General features: G+C 29.9%; 1 protein-coding gene across 2 annotated transcripts; it reads left to right on the top strand.

Annotated features, from left to right (window-relative positions):
• Window positions 1–8631: 8631 nt before the first annotated feature.
• On the top strand, window positions 8632–14573 carry LOC140965734 (transcription factor bHLH68-like). Of its 2 annotated transcripts, none has more exons than XM_073425881.1 (7): window positions 8632–8966; window positions 9370–9700; window positions 10383–10457; window positions 11171–11236; window positions 12980–13045; window positions 13702–13758; window positions 14267–14573. In XM_073425881.1, the coding sequence occupies exons 1-7, from the start codon at window positions 8770–8772 to the stop codon at window positions 14411–14413; spliced, it is 939 nt and encodes a 312-aa protein (XP_073281982.1). In that variant the 5' UTR covers window positions 8632–8769; the 3' UTR covers window positions 14414–14573. The 2 variants fall into 2 exon arrangements, with proteins under 2 accessions (XP_073281982.1, XP_073281983.1); XM_073425882.1 differs by lacking the exon at window positions 8632–8966 and adding an exon at window positions 9182–9287.
• Window positions 14574–15534: the final 961 nt, after the last annotated feature.

The raw sequence follows: 15534 nt of genomic DNA, 5'->3' as shown, positions 1-15534 counted from the left end.
CAGATTACATTTGAACGAAAATAGGAAAAAAAATTTTTGAACTTTAGGGACAAAATCGAAAGAATCGAGGAATGTGTAACTTTTTTAAAAATAGATTCACTGTGATGCTATTTTGATTCAAATTTATTGAGATTTAGAATTGTTACAGTGGATTGACACCTGTCACCAACATGATATATTCGAATTAATGAGAATAATTTACATTTTTTCGATAATTAATCTAGCTAGATCGATATCTAAAATATATAAACATATAATTTCTTATAATTAGTAAAGTATCTATCAAATTAAATAATGAAATACAAAATGAAAGATCTCAATAATTTATAATGATATCATGTGTCCTAACTGGATCAGGATTAATGTCTCATGGTTGGGAAAATATATTTGAGTTATAACCAAGGATATCAACGTAACTCCAAACGAATGATATACTTGATACCGAAAATATTGACGTGACGTTGGAAAAAAACAAAGTTAAAGATTAAGACTCGACTTTGACATACTAGATTGACTATTTTTCATGATATTTAATATTAAAAAATCCGCCATGTCATTTATATAAGGATTATCGAATCACTCGCAACTTCTTCCATTATGTTCGATTTATTATGGAAGTATCGTGCGATCATATTTTTCTTTAAAATGCAATACGATCTAACTGGTTCAAGATAAAATTGATCCACCTAGCTAGGCGCACGATATTTTTAATTAACTATTATAACATGTATATCAATATGTGATTTGATATATTGATTTGTCACATGATAATTGCTTCATATTCAAGAGTGAATTTAGTTGTATAATTAGTTATTAATTAAATTAGAAATTGTGTAAAGGGATTTTATTAAGGAATCTGAGTGGGATAGATATCCTTAATTGTTGGTTCCAAGAATTTTACTTGGTCCACGGTTCACAGTCACAAATTTTTTTTTTTTTGGCATAAAATATAGAGTACGTTAGTTTAAAAAATAGAGTTTCCATGCACTAAATCTAATCGAGTTGTTCAAAGCACGATTTGTGGGTCATATTTTATAAGTTGTGGAAAAGTGTGATTATGAATCCTCACATTTCTTTAAATAAATATAAATATTGATTGCTCCATATATGATATCATGCCTTTTCGATGTTTAAATATTAATTGCTTCATTTCTTCAAAAATAAAATAAAATCAGTTGCTTCAAATGGAACCATATATATATATATATAGCGAGATAGGGCTAAAAATTTTTGCGTCGGAACAAATTACGTTATGGATGGAAGTATTCTTGAAATCCAGCATGAATTTAAATGTATTTTTATAGTTTAGATAACTTACACAAATTAAAGAAATTCAAATACACTTTTCTACTTATTTACACTAAAATTATACAAATTCCAATGGATTTCAAATCCTTAAGAATATTGGAGCAATTTGAAATCTATTGGGATATGTATAACTATAATGTATATGCATTTGAATTTCCTCTATTTAACTTATATAACACTAAAAAAATAAATTTAAAACCATGGATTTCAAATTACTCAATCCAAATGCAACTTTACACCCGATAATCACAATTAGTGAGTAGATTTAGCTTTGGAGAAATTATTTTTAAAAAAGAAATGTCGGTTGTATAGTTTTAATTTTGAGATACATATTTGCATATTTTTTTAGATATGATGTGCAAATCAAATTTTCAGTAACTTTTGTTAATAATTGATTTTTTTAAAACAGATCGCATATGTGGTTGCTGCAATTGGAGCTGTAATAAATCATTTCAGTTTCATGTATTTCTTAGGTCGTGGGCTTGGTGTGATAGTTTTTTTTAGCTAGATATTATTATTTGTTATTATTAATTTTTTTAGGGAATGTAAACAGTTTTTGATACGATGTAAGAACATATATATTTAAAGTAAAAAGTACTTGTGTTATTCTTCTTTTATCTTATAAGTATGAAATATATGTTTTATTACATGATGGAAACATACAAATTAAGTTCGTTCGTGGAAAACATCATAAATAAAATAAAGGAGAGCTAGAGAATTTTATAATCTGTTAAAAATACATAAAAATTTTAAAATAATTTAGATTACGTGGCTCAACGTATGTTTGGTAACTTATCAAATTGTCTATCATTTGGATATTAATATAGTATTTATTTGATATTTTTTATCCAAAAATTTTTTTGTGTGGCCTAGATCTCTGCCTTCCAAAACTATATTATAGAATAATATCGAGAGATATCGTGGAATGATGTGTGTTCAACAATTCAATAATTAATGCAATTTTATTTAAAAAAATCATGTGGAGTGACTCCACGAATTCCACGATTAATTGAATATATTAAAACATTGCTTCTAAGTCACATATTTAAATTCTTCGAAGTCTTTATAGGATGCATGCTAACAATTAAAATTTAAAAATCAGATGGTCTATATTTTCTTAGGACTACTGACTTGCTAGTTCACCAGACTATTTAATATAGCCAATTTCCTAATTATAAGAATTAAGTATTCGATAATCTTGCTGTGTCTAAATTTAGATATATATCAAGATTGTGTAATATTGTTTGAGAGAGCTTTTGCTTATTTTAAAGTAATTCTTCTAGAGATTAATTTAAAATATGTGATAAGCAGAAGTAGGAAGTATTTGGAAATAAGAGTCTAAACATAATACAAGCTAAAGTTTGATTGTTTGGAGAAAACTTGGTTTTCAAACTTAATTTTTAGTAAAATGACAATAATATCATTAACATATATAACATTTATCTTATGTAATTATCTAAATTTTGGTACTCACGTCAACGACAATGTATTTATATAATTATTATTACATTTTGAATATTTTGTATCAAAATTAATTTTTTTAATAACATGAACGCATTGAAATTTATATAAATTAATAAAAATAAAAAATACAAATGAAAAAATTTGTATGCATGCATAAAATATGTAAAAAAAATTATGGAAATGAAAATTATTTAAAAATGCATTATAAATTTTTAAAAAATTTAATGTATAAATAAAATTTAACATTTTAAAAAATCTCCAAAAATATTTATAATTGAGAGCAATTGTAGAATATGATACATTTGTTAAGGATTTAGTGTCAAATTGTAACATTAAATTATTAACAAAAAAACAGAAATATAAAAAAAAATCTCAAACTTGCTTCTAGCTTTCTGTTAAAAACCGTAGAATTTGAAACAAAAGCTAGTATCACAAGCACCTTAAAACACTTCCAGATAGCTAGAAGCCGAGAAGTGATTCCTAAAAGCTCTCCCAAACACTCATTTAATACCTTCATAAAAATAGTAGACTTTATAATTATAGTAAATTGAGCATTCAAAAACATTAAGACTGGTGCAATTTGCTCCTAATTCAGATACCTTTACCTTTAAAAGCAATTAAAATATTTTTCATGTCAAAATTTTCTAAATTTTTTTTAAAAAAATTCACACACACACACACACACATATATAAAATATTTGCTCCTTCTAAAAAAATATAAATTTATAACTTTACATCTTTAGGCCTTGGCTCCAGTCTCCACCCTGTTTGTTTAGTGTATCGTATTGATTTGAAGTCTAAGTGAGGGTTTAAAAGGTTAAAAATATAATAATTAAAGGGAGCAAAATACAAAGAAATGTTTTCGAAAGACAGAAATGAATCAAGGGATTATGTTGGTTAAATTGAATTAATAATTCCCACGACGATGATTCGATTTCCGACATAGAAATATGGAGGAATATCTATTGTAGATTATGTGCACATGTAAAAGGNTAAAACGATTTTTAGAATCAAATTATTAAATTGGGATTCTGAATTGAGCGTAGAAAAGACATCTAATAAAAGAAAATTTTAATTGAAATGACTACGTGATATGAATATAATTAATTAGTCGAAACGAATTTATTTTAATATAATAGTATTTGAAATTTAAAACTGTATGTGGTGAATGACTGAATTCATCTAGAACGTGCATGTGTATGTGTATGTGTATGTGTATGTGTATGTGTATGTGTATGTATCTATGCATAAAGTTAAAAGCTAAGTAATACTTTATATTTCTGTATGCATGTGTTGTCTTCCAAGTTTATAATCCTTAATTCCAAATTAAAGTATCGTCTCATTGCTCAATTTTATAATATGAATATCTTACCCGACTCAACACATAAAAATCTTTTTCACTCTAAATATAGAGATAGTAAACCTATCTCACTGACGTATATTCACGAGATCATGTTACAAACGATCTATTTTTAAAGTAATAAACCAAATATACTTTTAGAAGATATCATCTATATTTTAAAATAAAATAAAAAGTGATGCATCATTTTCAGTTGGGCAAAACATCTTTGTCTTGAAAAATGAATAAAAAATTCATGCATGCAAACTCATGATAAGGATTAATATGTATATTCAAGTACGCCTTCTTCAAGAACTTGAGATTTGGTGAAACACGTGGAAAGTATAAATTATATATAAGTAATTGTTGATGTAATGATTAAGGCTTAAGAATTATTTATTTGGCATGATTGAGTGTGAAAGCTTAATTTATTCATTGATCCCAATTGATCTTGAACCTAGAGGTAATAATTAGTAGCCGATTAAAAAATTAATTAATTAATTTTCGATGGGCCCGAAAATAATTATTTATTTATTCAGTTTCGAAAAACAGTAGAAAAAAACTGATTTATTTATTTATTTATTTATTATTATTATTATAATTATAATATAATTGTTTTCATCACAATCTATTGAGAATTCTAGTATGGTGTCAGGATACTGTATTTAAAGTTGAGAATGGTTGAAAAATAAAGATAAGAAAATTGAGTAATTATTTGGAAAATAATTATTAGAATTTAGAAGGTGAAGAGGTGGTTTAATTTATAAAGAAAATAAATTTAAACTTTTTGAAGAATTATAATAAATCATTTTCCAAACAAAAAGAAAAAAAAGAGAGTTTACGTTGGTGGTGCAATGATTTCCAAATAAATAAAATCCCTAAAAATAAATATATATCTTTTACCAATGCCGGTGGCCTCAGTCTTGCGAGTGTTTGGGCCAAGTCCATAAAATATTGGGCCTCCTTCATCACATGGCCCGACCGATACTGGACTAGAGCCATACTGGGTCTGGAAACTTTCAGCCCAACCAAATTTAAAAGCCCTCGTTGAAATAATCTTTTTTACTCCTCGTTTCTATAATATCATAAAAAAACGGATATATATATTGTGGTTCTTGGCAAAGCCGCCAGTTTAGATTTGAGACAGATTTATAAAATTTTGACAGATCGAGAAACATTACACCAAGATCTCTCAAGTAGAGGCAAATGTTTAGATAAATTACTACGAGATAGTTTGGTGTGAATGATAAAATATTGATTGTTTTTTTAGTCATGAAAATATCGATTGTTTTTGCATATTTGTTACCTTCAGTATCTGACACAAATTCTACTGTAATTGAAATTTTATATATCCATATGTAATCTATATATTTTAATTCTTTTCGTATATCATATATTATTTATTATATCATCTCATAGTAAAATTTCTATCTAAATGTTTTTATGGCGAACCATCTCTATCGATAATATGTACTTTTTTAGTCCAGTAATATGTACTTATTTTTTTTCAAATTTTAATAATTTTTCACTTAAATGCTGACGTTACAGTGGAAAAAACTCATATGGCACTGGAAAATGCTGACATACCACCGGACATTAATGACACGTCAGATGTCTCATCGATAATCGGAAAAAAGTGCAACTAATATGACTAAAATCGTTAATTCACTACAAGAAAAAAGGCCTACGACAACGGTTTTTTCCCGTTGTCGTAGGCCTTTTAAAACCGTTGTTAGAAGCCCTGTGGTTAAAGGGTGTGCTCAAAGACAACGGTGAAAAACCGTTGTCGTAGACGTCTAAAGACGATGGTGAAAAACCGTTGTCGTAGGTATATAAAACGGTTGTTAAAGGTCCTGTGGTTAAATAATTCGTTAAAAGACAACTGTGGGAGAGAGTTGTGGTAGTTACAATTTGCGACAGTTTTTAAAAAACCGTCGCAAATTAAATAGCGACGGACATCATCGTTAACCGTCGCTAAAATTAGCGACGGTCGTAATTTAAACTGTCGCTAAATAGCGACGGTTTCATACACCGTCGCTACATTTAGCGACAGTGTTTTATAAACTTCGTCGCTAATTTTAGCGACGGTTTTGTATGATTTCCGTCGCTAATTTATGCAGTAAAATAAAAAAAAATTTCACTTTTAATATTTTAATAAATATAAAAAAAACTTACAATCTAATATGCAAACTATATTTTTCTTTTATCGTCGAAAATACTATATTTTTTATTTTAAGAATTTATTAAATTTTAAAGAGAAAATCGAAACTAAAATTGTGTAAGGGAGAAAAATTTGAAGTGTTGTGAAGTGGTATGGTAGAAAATGGACTGAGGGTTGGGATAGTTATAGACAGTTTGCGACAGTTTTGACTTTAACCGTCGCAAATTGCGACGGTTAATTTTTTAACTGTCGCCGATTTAAATTTGCGACGCTTTTACAAGAAATGTCGCTATATTTAGCGACGGATATTAAAAAACCGTCGCTAAATATAGCGACTGTTAGGTATAAACCGTCGCTGATTTAAGATCAGCGACGGTATTACCAAAACTGTCGCTAAAAGTAGCGACAGTTAAAATCCACCTTCGCTAAATTTAGCGACAGTTATTGTAAAACCGTCGCTATCTTTACATCGGCGACAGTTAGAAAATTAACCGTCGTAAAATTTAAATTAGGGATGGTATAGTATAACCGTCGCTAATGTAGCGACAAATTTAACTTAAACGGTCGCAAAACCAGTTGAAACACAACGGTTTTTTATAAACTGTTGTCGTAGCTAAAAAAAAACGCTAATATACAACAGTTTTAAAACCGTTGTCGTAGCTAAAAAAAAAACGCTCATAGACAACGATTTCTTTAAAACCGTTGTCGTAGTCAAAAATAAAACGCTCATAGACAACTGTTTTTAAAAACCGTTGTCGTAGTCAAAAATAAAACGCTCATAGACAACGGTTTTTAAAAACCGTTGTCCTAGATATATCAAAGACAACGGTTTTAAAGATACTGTTGTCTTTGAGCGGATTTTTTTAGGCGACGACAACGGTTTTTATTAAAACCGTTGTTAAAGGTAAAAGACAACGGTTTTAATAAAAACCGTTGTCGTAGATGTGTTGTTAAAGCTAATTTTTCTTGTAGTGATTGATCGATAAATGACCAAAAAAGAAAATCGTGCAAGTAACGAGACCAAAAATTTGATTTTTTCTATATGGATATACCGAAACTTAAATATTTAATTACATAATTTTTTTTTGAAAAACCATCTGAGGATACGAATGGTCTGTTTGAATCTGTTTGATTGTCTTATTTTAACCCCCGAGATTANTATGGCGAGGAAAAAGACAAGAAGGAAAGTTTTGGAAATTAAAGGAGGAAGAGTGGAATTGTATATAAAAACGAGAAGGGAATAAAAGGTGTGCCCAAGAATGAATTTAGCAGTAAGGACCAGACATCCCATTCCTTATTATATATTTAATTTCATAATTAATTAATTTATGAGACTACTTATGAGTTAAGGGTTCAACACATTTTGTCAGTTAGCAACAAATTCCTTAAAGTGTACAAATTAATACAATTTATTAAATTAAAAACATTCTCCCCGTCGTTACATTTTTCAATATTTTATGGCATGTAATAACATTCTTGGTGGGTGGACGAGTATATAACTTGGTAAGTGAGCTTGTAGGCCACGAATTCTAAATCTATCCTTCGAGTTAAATGTTGGATGAAATTTGGAATTAAATCATATCATAAATCTTGCTTGCGGTTTTATAATAAAATTGCAAAAGAAAATTAGTTTCGTTTTCAATGTTTAGCACAAACTAAATTAAAATTAATTTTATTTATATAAAAAAATCGAATTTTGATCGCATAATTTTTTAAATCTCGTAATTTTTTTTAAAAAATTATTATTAAACTTGGTTATTTACGAGATGGGATTCGTAGTAATAATCTTCTGGCCGAGGATATGATACAAGATACAATAATCTCGAAGCCCTAAAGTTTGACTACTTGAAAATGTGTGTACTTCTTGTTTCTTTCTACTTTCTATAAGAAAAAAATGTTACTAGTTTCGTGAAACTGCACGTTTCAATATTAAACGTTCTCCGGAGATACAAAGAAAGTACTTTCAAGTGGAATAATATAAACACATAATTAAATAGAACTGAATATGTAGGTTTAATTTTCCTCGTACGTAACTTTCCCATAATTCATATTTAACTTAAGAAAAAATAATAACCACTTTTATTTTGATAAAGCAAAAGCAAGAGATTAAAGTAGAGAAAACGTACATGTTTAAAAAAGAAAGGGGGGAAAGGAAAGAGAGGAAAATTTGAGGGAACATGTTACTTTAATCTAATTAATTAATATAACACGAATAGACAGAAATTGAGCTCAATGTATTTCTTTTTATATCAGCTCATTCGACATAATTATTTAAGAATGTTGATCAAATATATTTCATGATTGATACTTCAAAATCTCCCTTTCTTAAAATCCTCTTGTTAATCAAGTGTAGAGGAGACTCTCAAAAAGTTTTTACAAAGCCCTCTTCTTTTGAGAGGTCCAAAGAAATAAAAGTAAAGTGAAAGCAAAAGACAAAGCAAAAAAGTCAAGATAGAAAGTGAAAGAGGAGACATTATTTTATCAATCTCTTCAAGCTATGAATCAAGGTGTAGTTCACGGCTCACAGATGGTGGCCGCCAGCAGCCCCGGCTGGTGGAGCGTCACGAACATGAGCACGTCGCCCCGCCACCAACACCACCCTTTCCTTGCTGCGCCACCGTCGCACGGTTACTTCCCTCAAGGCCAGTTGAATGATAACCAAGAGTTTCCGGAGTCATGGAGCCAACTCCTCTTGTATATTTTCTTCATTTTCTCTGGTTCGATGCATGTAGCTTCAGCAACTTCTCTTTCATATATTCATGCGATATTTATTGTATATGCGTACTTATTTTATTTCCTTAATTACATATAGTGAATAAGAATATCAGATATGGGCCATATAAAGTAAATTATACTATTGTAAAAGAATAAATTTGAAACTTTTTTGAATGTTATATTTCACATAAATTTTCCTCTAAGACATGCTTAATGGATTCCTCGAAATGAAAAGGGTTTCAAAAATTATCCCTTAATTGAGTGAAAATGTGAATTTCGCAACAAATTAAAAAACTTCAAGTCTGTCTCCCTCTGCTAAAATATTTTTGGTTCTGTATATATTATTATCCTACTAATTTTCCTTGTTTATTTTGAGGTGCAGAGGATCAGAGCAGGTTGACGAAGAAGATAACAAGTTCTCTACAGGTACGAAGCAGATGCAGGCAAAAAATATGGAGAAATATTATGAAGAACAACTGATGAATCAGATAATCTCGAACAACTACGAATGTTTTGCTGATTTAAAGCAAGATCAAAACTGGGAAAATTACGCCGCTGGAAATTCGAAACCCTTAAATTTTTGGGCACATCAGATGGTATCTGCTTCCTCACCGAAGTCGTCTGATTTGAGCGGTGAAATGTTGGATTTTTCTCACAAATCATCTGAATGGAAGATTGTTAATCCCCGCGATTATTCAGATCCTTCATCCGAGGTATGCTGGATGGTGATTAGGGTTCTGAAATTGTTGCATAAAAAATTATCAAAGTTCATATTAGTTTTTTTCGCTTTAGTTCGTAATTTCATCTGTGAAATGTTAGCATGCACTATTTCAAATTTCATCTGAGTCCAATCATATTACAAATCTTCCTGAGTCCACCTCGATCCGAAGCAGATTTTAGTTTGATGAAAACTATTAGAAACTTCTTTTTTTAAAAAAAAGAAAAAAGAAAAGAAGAAGAACTATTGGACTAGGTGTTGTAAGATCATTTCCAATGGCAAATGACATTAGTTAAATTAATTATTAACCTATCAATTTGGAAAGATTTAAGTTAACAATTATTTCACTCAATATTAATACATGCAATTGTAAATGGATTTGAATCCTCTTCTGTGGCAGAAACACAGTACCAAGTATTGTGTTTTCAGTCACTGCAGATGATCAAAATCCAAAGGAAAGGCACGGAATTAATGAGCAAGTACAATCATACCTTAATTTTATTTTTATATATATTTTAAAAATAAACAACTGCACTCATGTTACATAATATTTTAAAAATTTTGAGTTAGGAAAAAGTTTATAAAATCATTTCCTATTAATAATGAACAGTATTTTAAACCAAAAAAGGTTGGTCTGACCAATTTGAATTCTTATCATGTTAACTTTTTTTCTGAAGTGCAATAGCACAGCAAGAGGTGGGGCAAACAAGAAAGCTAGGATTCAGCCTACCTCATCTCAAACTACATTCAAGGTAACTTGAGCCATTTGCTACCGTTCGTTCTATCTTTTTGTGTACTCAAATCTTTTGTTATATTATATATATACATATATAAAATATTCTTTTGTGATATTTGATATTAATTAATATTCGTTATATGTTCAATATATATAACATTTATCATATTTTAACGAGTCATTTTAGTAATAGCATGTGGTAAAAACCCAATCGAAAAAACGAAATATTTGAAATATATTTCGATTTTCTTTTAATAAAGTTCAATTTTAATAACCTCATTTTGCAGTTTGATTTCATACATAATTAATCGCCTATATTTCTCAGTTGGCGTTTATTTTTATTTTTTTTATTGAAAAAATAATGTTTCCATTTCAATAGACCATTTTAGTACGTAATTAATGTAATATATTTTGAAAATCCAATTGAACAAGTTAAAAATATATATTGAAGATTTTGAACGACCCTTTATCAAGCCCATACTTGTAGCAGCTTGCTTTTGTTTATGAATCCCACCTTTTAAATTTTGGATCACTACTATTGTCTTTCTTGATTGTCTTTTCATCACACTTGCTTATTCTTTTGCAATAATTTTCTTCGCCCCACAGCTACATTATGAAAGATAATTTATATACGTAAAAAAATTAATGCATGTAAACTCGAAAAGAAGAAATTTCTCTCGTTCCTTTGTCTCATAATCATGATGTTGATTCAACTTTGAAATTAAACAGGCGAGAAAAGAAACATCGAGGGACAAAATAACAGCCATTCACCAGCTTGTTTCACCATTCGGCAAGGTAAAATTATTGAATAAATTTCTTGACATGACCTATATATACTCTATATATGTCAATGAGACTGTGTTGCATTCACAGAAATACGTTCTTCATATAATAAATAATTAGATTATTAGATTATCTATGTATATGGAAACATAAAAAAAATGTGTGTGATATTTATATATTTAACAGCATATGTAGAAAGTATTTTTTTTGTTTGACCTAGTTTATGAGACAATATGATAATCAAATTTGGGGGAGGGAGCAGTGATGTGTTGTCGTTGACCACCAAATTAATTCCTACTCTTTTAAATAAAAACGAGTATAATGGTGAGTAGGGTCGAATCCACAGGGAACGGTAGATTTATTTCTTTTGATAACAAAAATAGAAGGGGGGATTTGTTTTGATAATTACTAAATAAAATAACCTAAACTAAAATTACCAAGCAAGACAAAATATTGAATCTAGAATTGAAAATTAATCGACGAAAATAAAGTGAAAAATATATTATGAGAAATACTGATTCAAAGGGATTCTACTATTTAATTATCTCATTGTTCATCGGTTAACCAATCATTTATTCATGTTATTACAAGCAATTAACCTTAGAATTATAGGGATAGCCGCTAAAATTCTTGTGTTTTCCTAAATTAATTGACCAAACCCAGCATCCAGTCAAAACTTACCAATAATCAACTGGGCACGATAGCGTTCCATATTAATTAAAGATAGCATTTTAGTTTCGTGAAAACAGTTAATCCTAAAATCTAACAACCGAGATAGCTGCAATTGGAAGATCTAGTTCCGTCGATTTATTTAGATTACACATATTATGATAGCACAACACATCTAACCTATTGCTACTCATGTACCAATCGTTCATGACAATTACGGATCACTGAATTCATGGTTAGCATTAGAAAATCATACATCAAATTAAATTGTCAGATTAATTGACGTATAACATTCATATAAATAAAATCAGAAATCAACGAATACTTGAACAAAAAAGAATAATAAATTAAAGTGCAAAAACCTCACAGTGATAAAATTAAAATAGTAGATTATCCCTTGAATCAGACTAAGAAAATTAGCCTAACATGGTTTTATATACAATCTCCATGAAAGTTAAATAAAGAAAAATAAACAAAAGTATGAAAACTAAATTCAAAGGAAAATTGACACCACAAAAATCCTCTGCCTTCCACGTGAGTTGTTAGTGATTGGATGAAAAATCTTCTCTGCCGCCTCCCTTGTACTTGTGTTACGTGAGATTGGAAATTGGTTGGAGAGATCTTTTTAATTCTTGTGCTGCCGCTGGAGTGGTAGATTTGGGCCTTTTTTATTTAAGCTAAAAAAAGCCCACTAATCTTAATTAACCCTAAATCTTAAAATATAAAATAATAGATAATATTTTATCTATATTTTCCCTCTTTGTACTTTTTGGCAGCTGAAATATCATCACAAGACGTGGCCACGTCTTATTCCCGGACTTCTTCTGGTTTGGCCATTTTCTTTCAAACTATATCTTGGAAACTTCAAATGTGATAAATATCGCTTTTTTTAACTCAATTTTGCTCCAAGACCGTGAAAGTTCCTCCTAAAATAAAATTACACAAAAATGTGTCAATTAAACATATCGGAGGTTAGAATAATGAAAAATATGAAAATAAAATATTAACTATTTCGAGCCTATCAAGCAGAATATGACATGAATGTGAATATGATGTTGATTATTTTGTAAAAAAACCCTTTTGCAGACTGACACAGCTTCTGTGTTGTTAGAAGCTATTGGATACATCAGATTCCTTCAGAATCAGATTGAGGTGAAACCCCCCCCTCTGTCTACATTCTTTGCCTCTTCTACTATCATCTAACCTAGAGATGGCGAGTGTATGATACAAACATTGGATCATGAAAATTTGAAGGACGTGTCACGCTTTGGGTCCAGTCCACGCAAGCATCGTTGCGCAATATGTCTCTATGCCAATTCCTTTGTATTTGTCATCATTTTATAAAAATTATCAACCCAAATTGTTATGTGAATACATTGTAAGTCTTTGTTAACTAATTCTAATATCACAAGAGAAGTGTGTGTCTCAAAGCTAGGGGGTAAAACTATATTTTTTTTGTTGAAAAATTGATCACTATGCATTTGCAAGAAAATCAAATTTTGAGCTCCCCTGGATACTCCCCTAGTTGAAAATGTTCAAGAACTTTGAGGTTTTAACTGAAATGATCACCTAGAAAGGCTTTGAGCCAATTCTTACTTCAACTTATTTTTGGAAAAATCATCACTTTGCCAGTTCTTTTTCAATAACAAAGTAGTCTGCTTGCATGTAATTATAAGCAGGCCTGCTTATAAGATCCAAAAAATAGCAAACCAGTATTTCGTAACTCTAATGTAATATAATGAAATGGTGCTTTAATAATGTTGTGTTGCTAATGTCTAAACACATTCTGCATTCCCATTTAATTTCAGGCCCTAAGCCAACCATATTTGGGCAGTGGATCAAGAAACTTGAGGAACCGACTCCCTGTAAGGAAGCTACATATATTTATGCTTTTTCATTATCATTTCTCTAAATATGGGCATTTCAATGAAAACTATATTTTCTACAAAATTAATTGCCTGATCTATATTTAAAATATTTTTTAGTGAAATTTTCTATAGACTTTTACGGATAATTCTCACAGAGCTATCGCGGATAAAAAACTAGTCGTCCTAGCCTCCTAGGTTGTGTTGGTCACATTTTTTTGTCATCGGAGTGGAACATAACACCCACAGGATAGTCGATACAAAAAGTTTAATTTGTACGTGGTTTGGATTGTGGTGCAAGTCCAATATGCATGAGTACTAGTTGTTATAATGTCCCATGTCCATGGAGGGAACTGATAATATATTCTAATATGGACTTCTCATATCGAATTATTACTAGTGTTTGCAAAAGAATTCTTTCTAAAGAGCATGCAGGTGGATATCTGAGAGCAAAGTACAAGATAACATGTGCAAGTGAAATAATTCTTAATAATATATATGGTTGCAGCTGGAATCTGATAAAAAGGAAGCAAACAAAGACTTGAGGAGCAGAGGATTGTGCCTTGTTCCAGTTTCTTGCACGTTCCATTTTGGAAGTGATAATGCTGCAGATTACTGGGCTCCATCCCCTTTTGCTGCAAATAATATTCGATAAATTCATTCGTTGTATAAATAAATAAATGTTTAATACAAGTTTTATTTGAAAATGATGTAACATCGTTAACAGTCAGCCTGCTGTAATATCCTAGGCTGACTGCTTATGATGCTATGTATACATTTTGCTGCAGTGCTATTTTATTCCGGTTGTGCGCTTATTTTTGTTAAAAAATAATTCCATCTGTAGCACATGAATATATTAATTTAAAATAACTGTGGGCTTAAAATAAATCGGAGGCCCAACGCAATTCATCAGCTTCTTAAATTCAAAAGGTTTGCGAATGGGCCGTGGAATCTATTCTTCACTAGCCCACATGATATAAAAAATATTTGTTTTCCTCAACAAAATAATATTTCAAAAGAGAAAAAAATAATTCTCTCTACATAATTCCTTACAAGTACCAAAAATTGAGCTTTAATTTAGCGGCCGAGATTTCTGGCGGGGAATTAACTATTATGGTGGATTTTAGTAAATAAATAATAAATTTCCAAAATTAGCTTCTTTTTACTACACATCAATTTAATTACCGGTGCATTTCTTGTCTTGTCTCTCGCGACATTAATTGTATCCAAACGACCAAACCCACTCGAATCATACGTGACTGCCCAAATTTAATTAATTTTATTTTTGGTGAAAATTGGTTTAGAATCCGTGGACAGCCCGTGATTGGACAAATCTAAGCACAAAAAAATTATGGTTTTACGAGTCAATTTAGTGATACAGATTTTCAAACCCATCCGATCGATAATTTTTTTTCTAAAATTAATACGTTTTTCTTTAAGTTTGGATCATGTTTCTTGTATCACGAAAATAAATCAATGATACAGTCTCACAAAAGACATACTCTAAATTTAGTTCTCGAGTTCCCTTATCGTGTGTTGGTCTATCTTTCACGAGAGTAATTTTCTTGTATCCCAACATCGTTTGATTATTTGGGTGACACCAGCAGCAGGATTAATAATTAGATTTTAAGAAACAGCGTAATAAATAAACAAATTTAATCTTTTATTAAACTACTCGACAGACGATGACACCAATGTAATAAATAATATAGTCGTTTGAAATGGACTGACTAAAAAAATCATAAATCTCTTATTGTAGATAATTAGCATGCAATT

The sequence above is a fragment of the Primulina huaijiensis genome, unplaced genomic scaffold (genome assembly GCF_012295235.1).
Source record: "Primulina huaijiensis isolate GDHJ02 unplaced genomic scaffold, ASM1229523v2 scaffold14171, whole genome shotgun sequence".
Taxonomy (NCBI): domain Eukaryota; kingdom Viridiplantae; phylum Streptophyta; class Magnoliopsida; order Lamiales; family Gesneriaceae; genus Primulina; species Primulina huaijiensis.
This window is presented reverse-complemented; position numbering and strand designations above follow the sequence as displayed.

Bases quoted from the DNA above. Each gene is read 5' to 3' on its own strand.
- LOC140965734 (XM_073425881.1), top strand. From the start codon at position 8,770: ATGAATCAAGGTGTAGTTCACGGCTCACAGATGGTGGCCGCCAGCAGC. The intron at 8,967-9,369 runs GTATATTTTCTT...TTTGAGGTGCAG, and splicing joins TCATGGAGCCAACTCCTCTT to AGGATCAGAGCAGGTTGACG. The intron at 11,237-12,979 runs GTAAAATTATTG...ACCCTTTTGCAG, and splicing joins TTGTTTCACCATTCGGCAAG to ACTGACACAGCTTCTGTGTT.